This window comes from Schistocerca serialis, chromosome 4 (genome assembly GCF_023864345.2).
Source record: "Schistocerca serialis cubense isolate TAMUIC-IGC-003099 chromosome 4, iqSchSeri2.2, whole genome shotgun sequence".
NCBI classification, from domain to species: Eukaryota; Metazoa; Arthropoda; class Insecta; order Orthoptera; family Acrididae; genus Schistocerca; species Schistocerca serialis.
In genome coordinates this window covers 188,133,452-188,153,703 of record NC_064641.1, presented here as the reverse complement: position 1 = coordinate 188,153,703, position 20,252 = coordinate 188,133,452, and the positions used below count along the sequence as shown (strand labels likewise).

Sequence of the window (20,252 nt, the reverse complement as noted above, 5' to 3'; positions counted from 1 at the left end):
TCAGTAGGTGTCCAGTTGTGATACTGGCATGCAAATTCCAGCCTTTGTCGTCGATGAAGTCGTCGATGAACAGCAGTCAGCATGGGTGTATGAATCAGGTGACTGCTGTGCAAATACACCTGCAGCAACTTTCACTGTATGATCATTGAGGAGAGACTGTTGGTTGCCCCCTGGTTCATCTGGGCACTCAGTTTCACAACAGTTGCATTTCTATTTACCAGTCACATCTCTACAGCTATCATTCACCCCTTTCATCTATGGCCCATTGTCCACCACACTGCCTCACCACCAGTTTGGAATAGCAATATTTTGCCAGGCACGGTATACTTTTAACCCCTGTGGCAAGCAAACCTTTTACAAACTTGGCCGTTTTGCAAATGCTTCCATCTTTGGCTCGAAATCCAATGATCACGTCCTTTTGAATGTCAGATAAATTGCTCCATTTCTGCTTTACAAAAGTGACTGCACTGATTTCCACATCTCCCCCAACACATTCTATATACCATCCATTGCTAGTGCTGCCACATGCCATTGGTGAGTGGTTTTTCCGTGATGATGGTCATATTAATGTGACTGGACCATGCTGCTTCCTAACAAGTCAGAATCTACTTATCTGAACATTGCTTCATATGTACACCCCCCCCCCCCCCCCTTCCCTCCGCAGTCGCTCATTTGTGGGCACTGAGGAGGAGTCACTTTACAGACAGACTTGAAGTCCAACCCAGTCCTTTATAGAGATAAATGGTTGTCCCAGATAGCTCATAAAAATATCTCCTGTAGACATTTCTACATCTCTAATGTAGACATCATTTGCCCCTACACTAATGACAGCTACACCATGGCTAACCAGCCACAAATAGGAAACTTTTTAATGAAAGTTAACCGCTTTATGTGGAGGGCAAGTGTAAGGAGAGGTTAATATTTCATAAAGGTTGTATGGTGATTAAGGACCATACAAAGATAGTCCTCAGCCCCTTATTCATTAGACAATTTAACGGGGAACAGCATCACTAACTGGGAACAAAAGCCATCCAAGTGCGTTACAACGTAGTATGGAAAATGTCCAAGTAGAGACACAGAGAATGCTAAGAATTTAAAACAACTTCAGGAAATGTATAAAGAGGCCCAAAATCGGGTCCTCTCAATGCCCACCTGCAGCAGAAACATCTCTCCCACAACCACCCTACTCCCAACAACAGGGCTGAATCATTAAAGTTAGGAACAAAAGTCACAACCTATGAGAAAGTATAAGATTTATGCACCTCTCCTGTCAAAATCAGCTAATTCCGAGGTTAATGTTCATTCAGAGTGCCGTACAATGGGGGCATATTATAATGATGTGAGCCACCGTCAATAAAGAACCGAAGTCATATTGGGGAGGCAACTAGCATAGTAAAGAATAAAATCAGGAGTCAGGCAGATATGACCAACATAAGTTCGTACAAGAGAGTGCACTATTTTCGTGAAACAAACAGGAGGAGAAATGTAACACAGCAGAGGTCTCCTTAATGGTGTGCAGTTGGTTGGAGGGACACTAGTTTACCATTCCATGCTCCAATTGTAGTGAATTCCAAGTCTTATCTGTACCCAATATCTTCAACATCAAGCTTATGGTCACCATTCTGGATAAATGATCAGTTAGCTCATTCGCCAGAATCCAGTGGAAAATGGGAGAGCATGCAGTATGGCTGAGCTCATAAATGATGTCATGGATTGATTACAGACACAACACAACCGGATGGTGAAGGTAGTGTCAGTCAATAGCCTGCAGACTGTTCCTAGAGTAATTACATATTAACAATTGTTGAGAGTTTTCTTCTTCATGAAACGATGGGCTCTAGCAGCAGCCACCAGTTGTGCCATTAAGACACTACAGGCATCTGATGAAATTTGTTCATGGCCTTCACAACATGCATCAAAGCATATTCTGTATTTTCTGCGTCTTTTGAGCAATCAGCATAAATATTCAAGCACTATGATACCACTGAAGGACAGAGGACGCTACACTGATAAACACTATGGGTGTCCGAGATTTTAAACCCATGACATAAGCCTGACTAGGTCTGTGGTCTGGGTATGCACCAGAGAGGACTAAGTCACCGCACACGTCCATTTGGGAGTTGGAAAATGAAGGACTCTTAAGAATTTCCAAAGACACTTCACTTTTGAAGCCTGCCCTAAGTAGATTGTCAGGGTGGTAACACCCTTCTGAGAGTAAAACAAAGTGATGTTTTGAGTGGCTAGGCAACTGGCAGATGGTGTAACTGAGTAGCAGTTCGTGGGTTTGAAACCATAGAGGTAGAATCCTGGCTTACACCAGAAGACTGTGGTGAGGCTTGTAGGAAAGGTTCTAGTGGCTATATGTACCCCATAATAATGAATGGGGTCTCTGTGACAAGACCAGTGCCCTATGAAGCATACGAGAGTGGAGCACTCACTGTCCATGGAAGGTGCAGTTAAGAAAGCAGAGAGCATTAAGTTTCTTTACACAAGATGCTTTAAGCTGGTAGATGTAGCAACCATGTCAGTTTATGGCTAAAGAGAAAGCTCAAAAATTCAATTTTGTTACTCTAGAGACACTGGTTCTCCAAGTTAAGGTATGTGTCGGGGTGGACTGTGGTGCGGCGACTAAAGTACATGACCCTTGATATAGCACGAGAAAATTGGAAGCTACTACTGGAGAGGGTTCAAGAAGCTGACCTCTTTATGCTCCTTGGAGTTGATGCTTGGCAATGCCTACCGACTGGGAACTGTACCAAATACATAAATCATCGACACAGAGTGTGGGAATGACCACCAGACCCAGACAGTCCAGAAGTCCACACTAAACCCTGGGTCCCAAAGGAAACAATTCACTCAGATCTGTTGGGGACTGTCGGTATACCGATCAACACGCAACAGTTGAGTTCACAGAAAGTTGAAGATAAAAGCTGATGGCCATTTTAACAAAACTCAACAAACGCCGTTTACAGAATTTTACAAGAGAGGTATTTTTTAGTTTTACTCAATATCACTTATTCAAAAAATTTCAGAAATATAATACTGGTCAACAATGTATGTAGCAACTGGTGAAGGAAGAACTTACGTTCATCACTAATCCCCTTCATTGAGAAAAAAGTTAGAAAGTACAATTGTTTCAAAACTCAAAATATCCACATTTTTATGTATGTTTCTTCTTTAGTGCTAAGAATACTTTCAGGTTTTTATTTGTATCTTTGAAAAGAGGCTAGTGAATTTTAAAAATTAGGGAGATTTTTTACACAATTATTGATGCCCTAAAATTCTCATGTCTGACCCTTTTCATTTTGAGTAGCCATTTTTGTGTTAGAGGCACTGGAACGCCATCATAACTCACAACACAACTTCACCCCTCCACTGGTTTTAGTTCAAAAAACCATAATTGCTGGAGGGGAAAGCTGGACATGGGTGATTTACACACATACAGGGTGTTCCCACATGAGTGTGCAGAAATATAACAGGGCATAGAGAATGCTCCACTGAACAATCTGAGGTAGGGAATCTGGGCTCGGAGAAGCCAAGCTTAAGAAGGTACGGAAGTAAACTTGGCTACCACTTTGTCACTTTCCAGCTTATTTACAACTAACACACATACAAGTTTACACATACTGTGCTGTTTATTTACATGTACATTCTTTATTTCCTGCAAGGACAAGAGGACAATGAGGCTGATTACTAGGAAGTATTTCCTGGTCGCTGGACTGCAAAGGGATATCCTATTCCATGGCTTGTGAGGTCATCTCACCAGAACACACTTGATTATTTTCTGTGGGGATATCTAAAGTCACTTGTGTATGAGCCCCCAGTGGAATGGAAATGGCACTAGTTGCCAGAATTGTAGCTGCCTGTGATGTGATTCGAAACACACTGAGGGTATTTGTCAGAATCTTGTTCGCCAATGTCATGCTTGCATTGAGGTTGATGGTTTCAGCATATTTTGTGAGATACAGTACAAATGGTACATTTGCTGTGTCAATGATGGTATTTGCAGTTAATTGTAACTAATGTAAATAAAAAAGAACACAGTAACGTGATTTTATTTCTATTATCTCCTCAAGCTGGCTTCTCTGACCCCAGGTTCCCTACCTCAAACTGTTCAGTAGAGCATCCTTTATGCCCTGTCAAATTTTTGCATGCTCTTACAGAAAGACCCCGTAAATTGGTACAATGGCATTTCACTATAAACTGGCCCGTCTCGGCTCACACAATATTTGCTGACCATTACAGCAACTTACTTCAGAAGACCACGATCACAAACTTAAAATATTTCTATAAGAGTTTTATACAAAATGTATCACTGAAATATTTCAACAACAGTTATCAACAATGAAGGAAGAGACAGATTGCTTCTTACAGTAAAGAAGACATGTTAAATTGCAGACAGGCCCAATTGAAAGACACTTACATGAAGCTTTTGGCCACAGCTTTCATCAGTTAAATACAGACACACACCAGTCATACACGCAAGCAAGTACATCTCATGAACACTTAACTGCCAATTCCAGCATCTCCAGCCGGAATGCAGTTATCATGTGGGATGCAAGCAGCAATCTGGAGGGGTTGGGATAGTAGTAGTGTATCTGTGGGGAGAGACTAGCACTGCTGTCTGGTGGAGAGTGTGGGGACTAGAATGCCAACATGTGCAGTGTCAGGAGGTTGTGGGCAGGGAAGTGAGCAAAAAAGAAGCAAAAAATGAAAGGAGCAGTGTAAGACAGGGGGATGTGTTGGATGAAGGCAGCACATAAACAGGGGGGGGGGATTAGAGTGGGGAGGACAGAGGGGGGTGGAAACTGCTGGGCAGAGTGTGTGGTGACAATACATTACCACAGGTTGACGGCGGGATAATTAAGGGAGCAGAGAGAGTGTAGTAGGGATTAACTTACGTCTGCACAGTTCATAAAAGGTGATGGTGGAGGGAAGCATCCAGATGGCTTGAGTAGTGCAGCAGCCATTGACATCAAGTGTGTTATGTTCAGCTGCATGCTGTGCAACAGGGTGGTCTACCTTGTTCTTGGTCAGAGTTTGGCAGTGGCCGTTTATCCTGGTGGTCAGATGGTTGGTCATCAAACCAGTATAAAAAAGCTTGCAATGATTGAAACAGAACTGGTGAATGACATGGCTGCTTTCGTAGGTGGCCCGGCCCCTGATGGTGTCGATAAACCTGTGTCCTGTCACAGGTTTACCCCACCCTCCCATTTTGATTTGCTCATTCAACCTTCTGCTGGTTGAGATGTCAAAGTATGCCACTCCTCACTTCGCCACTTTGTTCATGATCATACTAAAAAATATGTCACCACCTGTGATCAACGACTGAAACATACAGTGTCATTGGCTATCCTCTCAAGACGATCTACGTACATGTTTCTTTGATTGTCCTCTGCTCAGTTGTGAGGTTTTTTGGCTGCATTTTGACACAAACTTTTTGCACAGGCAAATCTTCAGTCAAAATTTGATGTACAGAGAAAGTGTAAGTTGAACAATCATCCTTAATGTTCATGCGTCTAATCTCACAAGAGCATGCACACATTTGATGTTTCCATCTGTTTTTGAAGTTTAAGATCTCCCTGATTGAGGTTCATCTTCACATGTTCTCAGCCTTCCCAAAAAGGATTTTTGCCAGTGAAAAACTTGTGCTCTTGATAAGGAGTGTTCCTCATAGTTCTGTTTTAACTTTCCAAAGGTCACATTTGCTGATTTCACAAGTTTAACACAAAACTTGATAGCATGACATTGCTCTAAATTCTGCGGTGACATTTTTGTAACACACAATAAAAGCACAACTTCGCTGACGGCACTCTCAAAAACCACATGATGTACAAAGCTGAAACTGTGACTGAGCATCTGTAGGGGATGAACACATCGGTCAACACAACACAGCACTGCCAGATTGCTCACAGTGTTGTCAGTCTCATTACTTTTCTCACACATCTCATGTTTATGTGTAGTGTAAAACATAATATATAGGCTACAATACTTTTGTTGGCAGCACTTCACTTCATAAGGAAGGAAGAGCTAAGCTGCTCTACTTCAATCAACAAGCAAACATAAAAGTTCTGTATAAATAAAGTAAGTAAAACTAACCTCTGGTTTTGGCGAACAGACATAACACTTTGGATTTGGTGGAATCATATGCTTTTCTGGTACAATCAATTGATTGCGATGATTAGGCTTCAAACGAAGGTATACAGACTGACAGCGTTCCACCTGTTTTTGAAGAATATTTATTGCATGAAGGACCACAATACCAGCAATAATAGCATTTGTTGTTGCGATCGCAGGAATAATATTGCCTGCCATTGCTGTAAATGATAATTACTCATTAGTTTCATTTTTTCCTGTTTCTCACAGGATATAAAAAATGGTGGCACACAAAGGAAATTGAAAGTAACAGTATTCTTACACTTTATCTCAAATCGAGATTTCCGAGGAATTTTGAATATATGTGCTCTGATATTAGCACATGCAGCAACGAAGTCCATAGCATCTTTGTCATCTTTATCCCATATTAACTGACTACCCTCACCCAAAGACTGAAACAATAATTAAACAATTATTTATTGACACAAAATTCATGACACTGATATGTGAAAATATAAACTAACTACATGAATATTAGTTAAAAGATGATAAGACCACCATTATCTATGTACCTCTTCTGCATCAACTATTATATGTAAAACCGAAACAAGTTTGAATCAACAACACGTTGGTAGGGCAGAAGTTATTTACGGACAATTAATTTACTAATGGTACACTTGTGATGGTAATCACAGGTCTATCCTATTGCTGCCACTGCAACTTCTTTTTGTCATTTGTTTGCTGTTTACTTACAACAACAAAATTACAAATAGAAAAAACTGATTGGTTTGCCTGCAATTAGGTACTATGAACATAGCTACAAAAAATTACTGCAACTGAAAAAAGATACAAAAAATTATGACAAAAAGTATATGAAGATACATTAAAAATTTTGAAAAATTTCTAGGGTAGTCTTGTTTATGTTTACATAATCACCCAACATCATTTCCTAAGCCGATCAATTAGAGAAGAAATTTTCCTCTTGCTACAAAAAATGATTCAAATGGCTCTAAGCACTATGGGACTTTACATCTGAGGTTATCAGTCCCCTAGACTTAGACCTACTTAAACCTAACTAACCCAAGGACAGCACACACATCTATGCCCGAGGCAGGATTCGAACCTGCGACCGTAGCAGCAGCACGGTTCCGGACTGAAGCGCCTAGAACCGCTGGGCCACAAGGGTCGGCCCTCTTGCTACACTGCAAGGAGCAAAATCAGCCTAACTGCATTCATTTTAGCATCAAAAGCAAGTTGGAGGATAGAACATTTCAGAGGCACAAAGGTGAGAGCAGGTATGTTTTGTTTGGTTCACAACTTAGACGAAGACAGAACTTTCGGAGAGTACAGATGCTGAACTGCTGCTTGGCTTTAGTTACAGCTATTTTTCTGATTTCCCCCTCCCCCCCTCTTTGCACCATGATACATTTTCCCCCCTTTTCTCCTATTCTTCTTTCCCCTGCCAGTATTCAACAATAGACAGTAGTACTGTTTCCTTCAATTTGTAAATTTTTTGTCTACTGTTACAAAACAACAAGTTTCACTATCACATCTGATCTTTAAAGACATTGAGGATTTCATTTTCATACTGGATTTGAGTGGTTTATACATAATGTTCTTCATTATGGGAGTAGGTACAACATTATCAGCACTTGTGTCTATGTACTTCATTTATGCACATAATGAATACAAGTAGATAATTTTTCTGCACGAGGTCCTTCCTGCAATGTAACTAGTTTAATATTCACAAGACTGAATATTTCTGCCTGGAGGAAAATTTTCAATTTGTTGCATAACCATTTATGCAACATTTCCTCCAATTTATGTCAGATAAAAATTGATAAAGATTTTTCTTGTGATCCAGAAAGACAACAACTAGACCGAGTGGGATCTGAGCAGCAGGCAGCTTGTTACAGCCCTCAAAACTAAAATGGTTACTGCTTTCATTGGTGTGGCGTACTGTGACAGCAATCAATAGTGACCAAATCAACTTCTGCAACAACAGACTGAGTGTTTGTGTGAATTGGAGACTTGCCTTCCAATTAACGCAAGCCTATCAGTGCAGCCACATTTATACAGTCTGTGTAACTCGGCAATTCATGTGAAACAAGTCCCATGTTGCTCCCATACCACAGCTAGAGGTCTGCATAGATGCAGATACATGCCGATGTATCTCCGGTTATTTGCAATATGATTATTTTACTTTTAAAAGTTAAAACACAACATCAACATCATCCTTTTAATGTGCTTACATTACATAGGATTGATGTTGTTGTTGATAATGACGAGGATACTAATAATAGTAAGTATTATATCAGCAGTATCCTGGAGGAGATAGATGCAGTGTTCATATATATTAATGTAGGACATTTAATTCTTCCTGGTTTCCTGCTAAATCTAACATGCTGCCTTATGACCGAGTCATTTCTGTATTGTTAGCAGTAACAGAGATCAATAACCTCTTTTATCAGAAACTGCCTACAAGGGATATGAAGGCTGTTCTTGGATATCCCATCCAAAGGAATCTTTGCTTCATGGTTTGGCTCGTGTTTGTGTATCACACAACATAAACAACATCCAATTAGCATTGCCGCATGTGTTGGGAAACAACATCATACATTATGAACAAGACTTAAATTGTAAGTTTTCAGGGTTTAATTGCCATTTTTGGTTAATTAGGCAGTTTTTTTTATAGTCCCTACTATAATTTAAATTCTGCCAGAGCTACAAAACTTTGGATGACAGCACCAGAAAGAGCAGCTCATTTCTGTAAGACTGATGTGCTACTTGTATGCATGCTATAAATGTTCAAGGCACAGTTAACTAAGTTGAAATATGGTTCTCAATAATGTGCACCACCATGATACATTTTTTCCCCTTTTTTCCTATTCTTCTTTCCCCTGCCAGTACTCAACAATAGACAGTAGACATTTTCCTGTTAATGCATATGAGTGAGAGTTAATTTCAATTTTATTGAGACAGTCGAACTGCAACTAATGCTATCTCAGAACCATGCCTATGACTTTAACCAGTGACACACATTTGATAAAGATGACACCTCTTTTAGGATAGCTTGACCCGCAGCAGAAAGATGTTAATGAAGACTTTCTTTTCCATGTTACACACACACACACACACACACACACACACACACACACTCTCTCTCTCTCTCTCTCTCTAGGCAAATGAACGACAGCCAATGGATTAGGTCGAACACAGGTTGCCAACTCATTGACATTCTGCCTCTCATCCTCAGCAAATGAAGGGGTTGGGGCCAAGGGACAAGTGGAATCACAGTTGGCTCTGATGACATGTTGAAGTTGCTCCCACTTCATCATTGTTATAAAGTAGCATTTTAATTACAATTTCACTGTCCAATATCATAATGAAAGAAGAGAATTTAGCAGCTGTTGCATGTGCAGCATTTATTTTATTGCATGAAGCTGAATATCAGAAAAAGAAACGATGCTGGTGGATGGCCTCTTTTTAAAAGCAATGAAGAAATATGGCAGGATAAAATTAATGCATGACCTTAAAGCTGAATTGAATATGGTCTTTAAATATGTCTGCTTGTGTCTGTATATGTGTGGATGGATGTGTGTGTGTGTGCGCGCGCGAGTGTATACCCGTCCTTTTTTCCCCCTAAGGTAAGTCTTTCCGCTCCCGGGATTGGAATGACTCCTTACCCTTTCCCTTAAAACCCACATCCTTTCGTCTTTCCCTCTTTCCTGATGAGGCAACAGTTTGTTGCGAAAGCTTGAATTTGTGTGTGTGTGTGTGTGTGTGTGTGTGTGTGTGTGTGTGTGTTTGTTTGTGTGTCTATCGACCTGCCAGCGCTTTCGTTTGGTAAGTCACATCATCTTTGTTTTTATATATATAGCCAGAAATGGGAGGCTAAACAACGATAACCGTGTGGCAAGGGAATGTGACAGTGATTGTGAAGGAGAGACTTGTGGACGGATATGAGGAGAGTATAATCAAATGAGGGAGGGAGGTCGTGGAGATGTACAAGAGGTTTCGGATTAGGAAAGGATAGTGAAGGAAATGGGCCCTGCCCCTTCAAAGGAACCATCCCACCATATGCCTGAAGCAATTTAGAAGAATTATCGAAAATCTAAATCAGCATGACCGGATGCACTTTTGAACTGTCGTATTCCTTAATGTAAGTCCAGTTTGCTAACTACTGCACCACCTAGCTCGGTGAAAGGGGACAAGAAGGGTGAGAGGCAAACTTACAGAGTTAACCCTCTCACAGGCACTCAACAACACTTTCAATAAAACTGCTAAAGCCTTGCTTTTTGCTATGGTTACCAAAATGGCATACACTGTCTGCCCTGATGTACGCCTATCAGTTTAGGAGCTCAGTTCTCTAAGATGAAGTGGATAAACAAGACAGTGTTGTGAGTAATGGGACAATAATAGTTGTTGAAGGAGAAACTTTGCATCTCTTGAATTAAGGGACACTGCTGCTAGATGCCATGATCTCAGTAAGCTGCCAGCATATCTTTCACAACAAATTTCATGGTGCTTAAAACTAATACTTTTTCATCATTAGTTATATCAAACTGTTAAAATGGTGATCAATATAATACCAAAATGGAAACTATTACCTTTAATTTATTGTTCAGATTCATACAGGAATTAGTAAACACACTGACACATTCCTTTAAGCTCCACAAATCTTTTGATCTGTCACCATCAGCTGAGAGACTGGAACTACTACCTGTAATTACACAGAAAAATATTTTTTAATGTGGAAGTATTTTAATGGCAATAAAATTCAGTACTTTGGTAGAAGTCTGAAAATGAAGTGATTGATTGGATACATTGTTATATTCATAGACTGAGCTAAATGGAAGTGCAAACACTTTACAGCAAAATCTAACTACTATTCTAAAAGACATCTGCTTCCATGGCGCAATGAAATTATGAGGGTGGTTTGATACTTCTGGTATATTTCCATGAAAGAATGGAACATTTTTGTTGCGCCTTCATGGTTGGTAAGCTTGATTATTCCAAGGATCGTATAAAAAAAAATTCTACATGTACAGTGTACAGTTCACTGTTGACAGCTGTCTGTAATGGTCCGTGTGTCAACTGAGATTGAAAATGGAGAAAACTGAGTTTCATGCTGTTATTAAACATTTTCATTTGAAAGGTAGGACAGCCACACAACTGGGAACAGAACTCGATGATGTTCATGCGGAATCTGCACAATCATTGATGACCATTTACTTTTGGATTAATGAATTTAAACACATTTGGACCTGCACCAAAGACTAAGCACACTCCGGCTGTCCAGTTGACGTCACCACATAGGAAACCACTGACAAAATCCATGATAAGGTAATGCAAGACCGCCTAATAAAAATTCATGAGACTGCTAAGACTGTAGGCATCTCAACTGAGTGAGCGTATAATATGCTGCATGGATAATGCACTATGAACAAGCTGTGTGGAAGGTGGATGCCACAAATGCTCACAGTCGACCAAAAGTGCATCCGGCACACCATTTCAGTATAATGTCTGGCAATGTTTAATTGCTATCAGCAAAACTTTTGTGTCGATCTGCAATTGCTGATGAAACCTAGGTCCATCATTACACACTAGAGTCATAACAGTGGGCAAAGGCTGAAGAAAGAGCGCCGAAAAAGACAAAAACCCATTTGTCAACTGGTAGGTGATGGCCACTGTTTCTTTGAGTTCCCAAGGAATAATCCTCATAGATTACTTGGAAAAAGGTGGAGCCATACATGGATCCTATTATGCTTCATTATTGAATCATTTGAAACTTGCATTGGTTAGCATGCAAAAAAGTGCTCTTTCACCAGGATAATGCGCTATCCCACACATAAGCAATAACAATAGCGAAAGCATATGAACTGCACTTTGACTTGGTTTCTAATCCACCCTATTCGCCAGACTTAAGCCCAAATGAGTTCTTCTGTTCCCCAACTTGAAACTTTGGCTTGCTGGGAAGAAATATTCATCCATTGAGAAACTGATAGTAGCAGCCCACGAGTATTTTGTGGAGCTTGAAAGAACCTATTTTTTCAGATGGGATGAAAAAGTTGGAGGATTGCTGGACCAAGTGTATATCCCTCAAAGGAGACTATGTAGAAAAGTAAGGGGAGTTGTTTATAAAACAAACATTTTTTTCTCGCTTTTTCTACCAGACTTATCAAAACAGCTTTGCATTTGCAGTGAATAAATGAGTTCTAAGGCAACAGGTCAGTTTTAGATTAACCTTTCAAATGAGTAACCTCTGAAGCTATTAACAAATAAAATTTACACAACACATTGTAGAGTTTCACTAAAATTACTGCAACTAATGTTTTATTAAGTCAGTGATTTCCTGAACTTTCTTACAAGGCTACATTACCTTCATCAAGGTCTGATTCTGATGTTATAGGAGTTGGTGGTGTTCTCTTTTCCCATAGATGCTTCATACTAAGAAGGTAACGAATATCTTCACAGAAAAGCTTATTCATCAGTTTCTTAGGATCATAATTACAGGAAACAGCCCAAGATCGTGTTGAAACACGGTCTATATTTGCACCATCTGTCTTGGTAGCATTCAGAGCACCTTCTCCAGCTTCACCTGTAAAGAGGAACAATTCTGTCCTATAAATTCTACTGACCAACAACAATAAGTTCACTATTACTTACAATACAAGCTTAACAACAACCAAATAAGCTTCTATAACCAACTTTTTATATATTTATCAAACTTTATCAGTATAATATTGTACACTGGACAATTGTATGTTATACAAATGGCTTTGTCTTTTGTTTACAGTTACTGAATTGAGTACCATAAACAGTTAAACATGGATGTTACTCAAAGTGGTGGTATAAAGTGTCAGTTTTGTATTTCCCTGTCTTCAGCAAATGCAGAAATATGGAAATGATAATTAATTGAAACCTCAGCTGCCAACAGGTGTAGCTGATATACCTCAATGGGGACAGCTGAAAATGTGTGCCCTGACTGGGACTCAAACCCGGGATCTCCTGCTTACATGGCAGACGCCCTATCCATCTGAGCCACTGAGGGCACACAGGATAGCGCAACTACAGGGACTTATCCTTTGCATGCTTCCCGTGAGACCCACATTCCCAACAGTCCATATAAGCAGGAGATCCCGGGTTCGAGTCCCGGTCGGGGCACACATCTTCAGCTGTACCCATTGAGGTATGTCAACTACACCTGTTGGCAGCTGAGGGTTTTGATTAATTATCGTTTCTTTCTAGAGAAGCTGCTTGGTCATAACAGGTAACTGTTCTTTCGGAACAGTTACTATCTTCATGCAGCAATATGGTATGTCAGCTCCACTAATTTAACTTTCTTTGAGTAATTTAAGTATTAACAGCTTTAGCTCTGATTCATAATTCTTAACTACTCAGATCTCATTACATTATATTCCATGTGGACCAGTTTCTGTTGTAGAACAATGAATACTGTTCTAGTGATATGCTTTTCCACCATGTTAGTTAACTTATTCCACAGTCAGTGATTGATGAGAGTGCGTAGAGTACACTGACATACCCTGTACCAGCATACATATAGCAGCTGACAATGGATGTGCACTGTGGAAGAGATTTTACCCCAGGGAATAACTAATCTCTCACTTCCACAGAAGTGAAAAGTGTGCATTTGTATTCTGGTGGCCTACAGCATTATGCAAAGAATGAGCCTTGGCATCCTGAAACTTGCATGAACAACAAATCCATAGAATGAAACACAGAAACATGAATTACCTTCCTTTCATAAGGAAAAAAAATACAATGATAACAGCACTGCAAGAAACAAAATTTACTGATGAACACCCTACAATCCAGTAGGATTCAGGGTACTTAACACAAACCAGGGAAAAAAGTTCTAAACGACAAACCTCAATTTGGAACAGGTTTAGCTATAAAGGAAACACATTAAAATCAAATCTTAACAGAATTTAAGTAAATTAATGAAAGACTTTACACACTAACATTTGAATCGCCACACAAAGCTTAAACTGTTTTATAGGTACATGAAAAAAAACAACCTCAGAAAGAGTAGACAGAAAATTTTTGGTAAAATGTGTCAGCTACCCTATATCACATTCCAGCAAAAACTGCAATGCTACCACTTGGAGATTAATGCACAAATTGACAAGGAACATCACCACAGATCCACAGTAGGAAAATTCCCTGCACTTAAAAGAGCCAACGCAAACACAAATTGAGAAAGACTGAAGTCTGTGCAGACAGCGTAACACTGTACTGAAACCTGCAGTCTTCGATAAACTCCCTAGACAACAAGCTATATGGTTGTTATCAAATCCGATTTGGATGAAAAATAACTCCATCACTTTGCTGTAAGAAGACACTCTGTGATGGACGTCCCAATGTAAAAGTGGCTAAGAGTGCCAGTTTAGATTCAGATCACTATTTATCATTAAATTCAAGGTCAGACCAAGATTTAGAAAGAAGGGCAATACCAAACCAAAAAGTTTGCATACAAAAGTTATCTAAGACAAAATGATCTTTAAGTGCTTTTGGAAGAAAGAACTCCTGGAAGTTGGGAAAAACTTCAAAAAGATATTATTCAGACCGCAGAAGAAACCATTCCTCTTAAAAAGACAGTGAAACATATCTGGTGGAATGATGAGTGTGGCGAGTTATTTGTAACTCGAGTGCAGAATACCTGGAAAGAAAATTAAAATGAGAACAGGGAAAATTTTGTAGAAGCCAGGGGCCTGCAACTAAGATCAGAGTACAACATATAAAAGATCAACTAATGTCAACTGAGCAACATTTTAAACAAAACACCACAAAGGACTTAATTCTAAAACAATAAAAAATAGTTTAAAGAAGTACACACCAGCTAGTTTACAGTTTATAGATTCAAAAACACAGATCTTGCAGACTGGGACAAAGAACTATATGACTGAACTACCAAAAGAATAATTTAATTTTGATAACATAATCCAGATACAAGACCCAAAGCCACCAAATGACAGAGGAAATCAGAAAAATCACAAAACATAAAAATAAAAATATTATTGCTGAATTACGGAAACACCAGTGACAAAACTTTTCTACATCTAGTAGACATCATTAATGAAAAATGGACAACAGCTTAACAACAGAATGACGTCAGTTTTAACACGTCCATTTAAAAAAAATAAAAAAAAAAAAAAAAATAAAAAAAAGAGGGGGGGGGGGGGGGGGGGGGGGGGGGGGGAAGAAATCCTAACAATTATAGAAGACTCTTCGTCTTGCCAGTGACAAAAAAATGCTGAAGCAGCACCTGGTCCAAAACTAGGGAAATATCAAGCAGGATTTAGAAAAGGAAGGTCTTATGTGGAGCAAATACTAAATCTATAGAAAGTAATAGAAATTAGGAAAATTGGAAACTTGAAAAAATGTGATAACGTTTGTAGATTGTAAAAAGACCTATGACTCAATTGATAGAAGTACAGTAATCAACATTATAAGGAATAGGCACTTGATAATGGAACAGCAGAAAAAAATTAAGGCACTTAAAAAACCATCCAAAGTAAAACTGATGAGGGAACCGTATAAGCCCTTTGACATCTACATCTACATTTATATTCCGCAAGCCACCCAACGGTGTGTGGCGGAGGGCACTTTACATGCCACTGTCATTACCTCCCTTTTCTGTTCCAGTCGCATATGGGTCGCGGGAAGAACGACTGCCAGAAAGCCTCAGTGCGTGCTTGAATATCTCTAATTTTACATTCGTGATCTCCTTGGGAGGTATACCGTATTTACTCGAATCTAAGCCGCACTTGAATCTAAGCCGCACCTGAAAAATGAGACTCGAAAGAAAGGGAAAAAAATTTCCCAAATCTACGCTGCACGTGAAATTTGCGACTCTAAATTCCAGGGCCGCACCTCCAATTCGAAACAAAGTTGGCCCATTGTAATACGAGACACAATTTAGGTCGAATGAATGACGATACAGCTACAGTAGTTTGGTTCGAGTCGTAAGCTTAGCAGTTAAGCTTTACCAGGTAGCCATTGCTATACGTCAGGCGCTCCATCCATATTTATACGGGTACCCTTCCTTTTTCATGTGCTTCGTCTGGTTTGAATCGATTGCTTATTTCGCTTTGATCTGATAAGTGCTGTTTTCTTTGTTATAGGTGTTTACGTCACTCTAAGCTCAAAATGCATTACTGTACTGTGTCATGCATTGTTTGTCGCATTATGGTAGTGCGTGTTTATGGCCTGTAGCTGCTCGCGGCATGTCTTGCTTTTGTGCGCGCTACCGTCGCTTACAATAAAAAGAAAGAAGAGAGGAATCGTCTCATTAGCGAAACAATGGCAAGAGACTGCTATTTGTTGTTACTTACACTGCTGCTTTCTTTGATAATTATCATCAAGAACAAAATAATAGACTGCGTATGATAGAACATGTTCTGAACGAGAGTTACGCGAAAATTTTTCTCCGTTTGAAAATCTTTGCGGCCGCTTCTTTAGATCATCAAATTCTGCACAGAAATTAGAGTCATCTTAGATTTAAAAATCTAGTCAGTTGCCGTGTTTCATTTCTGACTGTACCACTATTAGGCATAAGAATAATACGAATATAAACATGACACGATATGTATATTCTTCCGCGTTTGCTGTTGTCTCACTCTAGTTTCATAGTTTATTTGGTGCTACACATGATACAAAAGCAATAATTAGCCTGACAATTGATTTTTAGTACTGATAAACAAACGCTCATCAAGCTCGATGTCATTCATCAACAGTACCCATACTCAAGGGAGAATGGTGAGAACAGTACTGTACAGAACATCAGTAGATACGGTGAGAAACTGCTGTTGGATGTTGTCTTTTAGCATCCCTAATGAGGTCACATGGTCGCTGTAGACCTGTGAGTTCAGGTAACCCCGCAAACAATAATCATACAGATTGAGGCCTCGGGGCCTGGGAGACCAAGCATGACAGAAGTGGCAGCTCAGTACATGATCCTCATCAAACAATGTGCCCAAAGACATATTTCACACATTTCCCAGTACAGAGTGGAGCGCCATCCATGCTTATCAACCACGCTAGGGATGATAAAATTCTGTAACACATCACCGTACCTTGCACCTGTCATGCAGACAGTTTGACACACAGTACCCAGCACTTCCCCTAAGTAAAAGGGTCTGATCATGACTGACGTGATAAATCCACACCACACTGTAGCTTTCTCATCATGCAATGGGATTTCTGTGACAGTTCTAGCGTTTTTAGTAGCCCAAACTCTGCAACTGTAAGTGTTGGCAGACCCTTACAGTGGGAAATGGGCTTTGTCGGTTCACAATATGTCAGACAACCAATCACCACCTTCCCCATTTTTTGAAGGGGCCCATTGCAAATGCTGTTCACGTAATAAAAATCGGTGGCTAACAGTTTACGATGGTGCTGGATTTAGTATGGATAACATTTGAAGGTAGATCTTAGTGCTCTCCATCAGTAGTGCGTGGAATGCTGGTGCGACATGCACCTTCAACGAACGCTGACTTCAACATGTGGAAACGAACCTGCTAAAGTCTCCATATCTTCCTGAACTAACCTAACAGCAGTAGCACTTGTGTATGGTGGCCCGTTATGGGGCCGATCATCTAAATAACCCATGGCTTCAAACTTCATGACTATTTTCTTCACAGTGACATTTGTCACAGGACCTTTATCTATTCAAATACCTTCCTTATGGCAATGGGATCGTAAAGCTGCAGTAGCGGATTTTCCATTCTGAGAGTAAAGCTTTCTGGTAAAGTCAACATGCTGTGACTTGTGGCACATATGACTCTAACTACAGGTCATTTTGTACATCGTTCATGTGTGGAATCACTGACTTGCTGCAGTCCAACTCCATCTGTCAGCCAGCGTTTCCACTCATTTTGATTGCATTAAAACCCCATGTAATTTCAGATATGTGTGTCAAGTTCTATCTCTCTATCTACATTATTGCATGAATTAGAGCATTTTCAAATGTTAACAGACTTTTGGGTCAACCTGTATAACAAAAAAATCTTTTCCTGCAACAGAAAACCAAGACACTACAGTGATAAAGCCTGAAACACTGTATGTTCAGGAACATTTAAACTAACAAGATTTGGAGATCTTGGAAACTGGAAAAAGCTGAAAGAAGAATTCTAAGCAGAATACTGGGATCTAAAAGTAATAGTAATACTGAATACAAATTTTGATCAATCAGAGAAAAGCTAATCGATTTAATGAGGGGGGAGGGGGGGGGGGGGGGGGGGGGAACCACAACTTTAAGGATACACATACCGACTGGATAACAACAGACTAACCTAGCAGATCTTAATTTAATAAACAGCCACAAATCCAAACTCAAATGGTTCACTGAAATTGACACAAATATGAAACGCCCTGGAATTAAACTGGACATAATAGATAACAATACTTATTACACACACAACATAAGAAGCAGGATTTCAGGAAATGAAGTCTGCTAATGGAAGGACATCAACACAGCAACAAAAGAACACACACTAAGGATAATGGAAGTCTGGGGGCAAAAAAAACGAAACACAAAGAAGCAAAACCACAGTTGATTTATTGCACCCTCACCCTCAAAGGGTTATTCTAAGAAATATGTTTCACTTTTAAAGGCAGGGTGCATACGTCGACAAGGAAAAAAAATTTCCCGATTTCCCGGTTAAAAATACACTTTCTCCCGGGTGACAGTATATTTTCCCTTATCAATCCACGGGCGTACAATTTCCCGGCACTTTATAAAACGAAAATCGGGGAAAAAAGATATGTTTTGGAAATATCTGTGATGTGCAGCAACATGTACGCTGCATATTTTCGTATTACGAAAGTATACATTGGAATTCCACCAAACACCGCAGGTTACTTTCCGAATAATTGAAATCGAGATTTTGATGCGCTTTTGTAAGCCGTTCGTAGCTCATCTCACGTGATCTCGCCAGCCGATGACAGTGGATATTCATAGCATAGGACACGTGATGTCAGCCAACAGCAACATCACTGTTAAGTTGCAAGAACACACAAACAGGGAAAGTTAATAGTTTACATTAATATTCATAGTGTTGCTACAAGAAAGCAAAGCTTTCACATATAATATTGGTCTCAAGCTGCAAGAGAAGCTAGGCTTTCGCATATACTATTGATCTTTTTTACGCGTGTTACACTTTAAGATATATCACACAAATGTGCCAGTAAAATTTTTAATAATGACATACATGTCTGATCTTCAGGGTTCGAAATTCTTCTAAATGGCTCTTCATCAAAGAGTTGATTTTTAAATGAGAGTCTAACGCTCCGTGATGTAATAAATTCATGGTACATTCTTGCACATAGTTCTACTTACGTAAAAGGATATTTACTTTGAAAGTAATGCTATTCAAACTACTATTCGCAATATTTTTCCGAGACCTGTTAGAAATAGATTCGTTTCAGCAGTTGCCAGAGAGCGCAGATAACAGGCGACACCACGCTTGGGTAGCTATCATGACGTAGGAAGCCCATATGTACGTACATGTAAAACATTGAAAGATCATACATTATGTCATAAAAGAAACAAGACATCAGAGGATACTGCAAGAGCATCGGAATTTCGTGAACCATATTAAAATGTGCACATTGGTATGTCCAGATTCCCAATGAAGTAGATCTCGACCTGATATTAAGCTTTTCAGTGTGGGTTTCGGGATATAAATTTTCTTGGAGTACCAGTACTGTAATATATCATGTTTGTTTCTTTATTATGGCAGAATGCCATAAGTGCTAGAAAATGAAAACGTGCACTTGAAATGAAGCGAACATTTGAAACTAGCCACTACTGTGGAATTAAACATTTCGTTTCAAATACACTGACTGCCCACCCCCATGAACCATGGACCTTGCCGTTGGTGGGGAGGCTTGCGTGCCTCAGCGATGCAGATGGCCGTACCGTAGGTGCAACCACAACGGAGGGGTATCTGTTGAGAGGCCAGACAAATATGTGGTTCCTGAAGAGGGGCAGCAGCCTTTTCAGTAGTTGCAGGGGCAACAGTCTGGATGATTGACTGATCTGGCCTTGCAACACTAACCAAAACGGCCTTGCTGTGCTGGTATTGCGAACGGCTGAAAGCAAGGGGAAACCACAGCCGTTATTTTTCCCG

The 20,252-nt window shown here is 39.8% G+C and overlaps 1 protein-coding gene across 1 annotated transcript in view; it reads right to left on the bottom strand.

Moving 5' to 3' along the window:
- The window catches only part of LOC126474063 (SUMO-activating enzyme subunit 2), a 132,809-nt gene that overhangs the window by 38,741 nt on the left and 73,816 nt on the right, over positions 1–20,252 (bottom strand). The window contains exons 5-8 of the mRNA XM_050101473.1: positions 12,479–12,697; positions 10,707–10,819; positions 6,419–6,548; positions 6,100–6,317 (exon numbers count right to left, since the gene is read on the bottom strand). Coding sequence (XP_049957430.1) covers positions 6,100–6,317; positions 6,419–6,548; positions 10,707–10,819; positions 12,479–12,697 — 680 coding nt within the window. The remainder of the gene's footprint in view (positions 1–6,099; positions 6,318–6,418; positions 6,549–10,706; positions 10,820–12,478; positions 12,698–20,252) is intronic.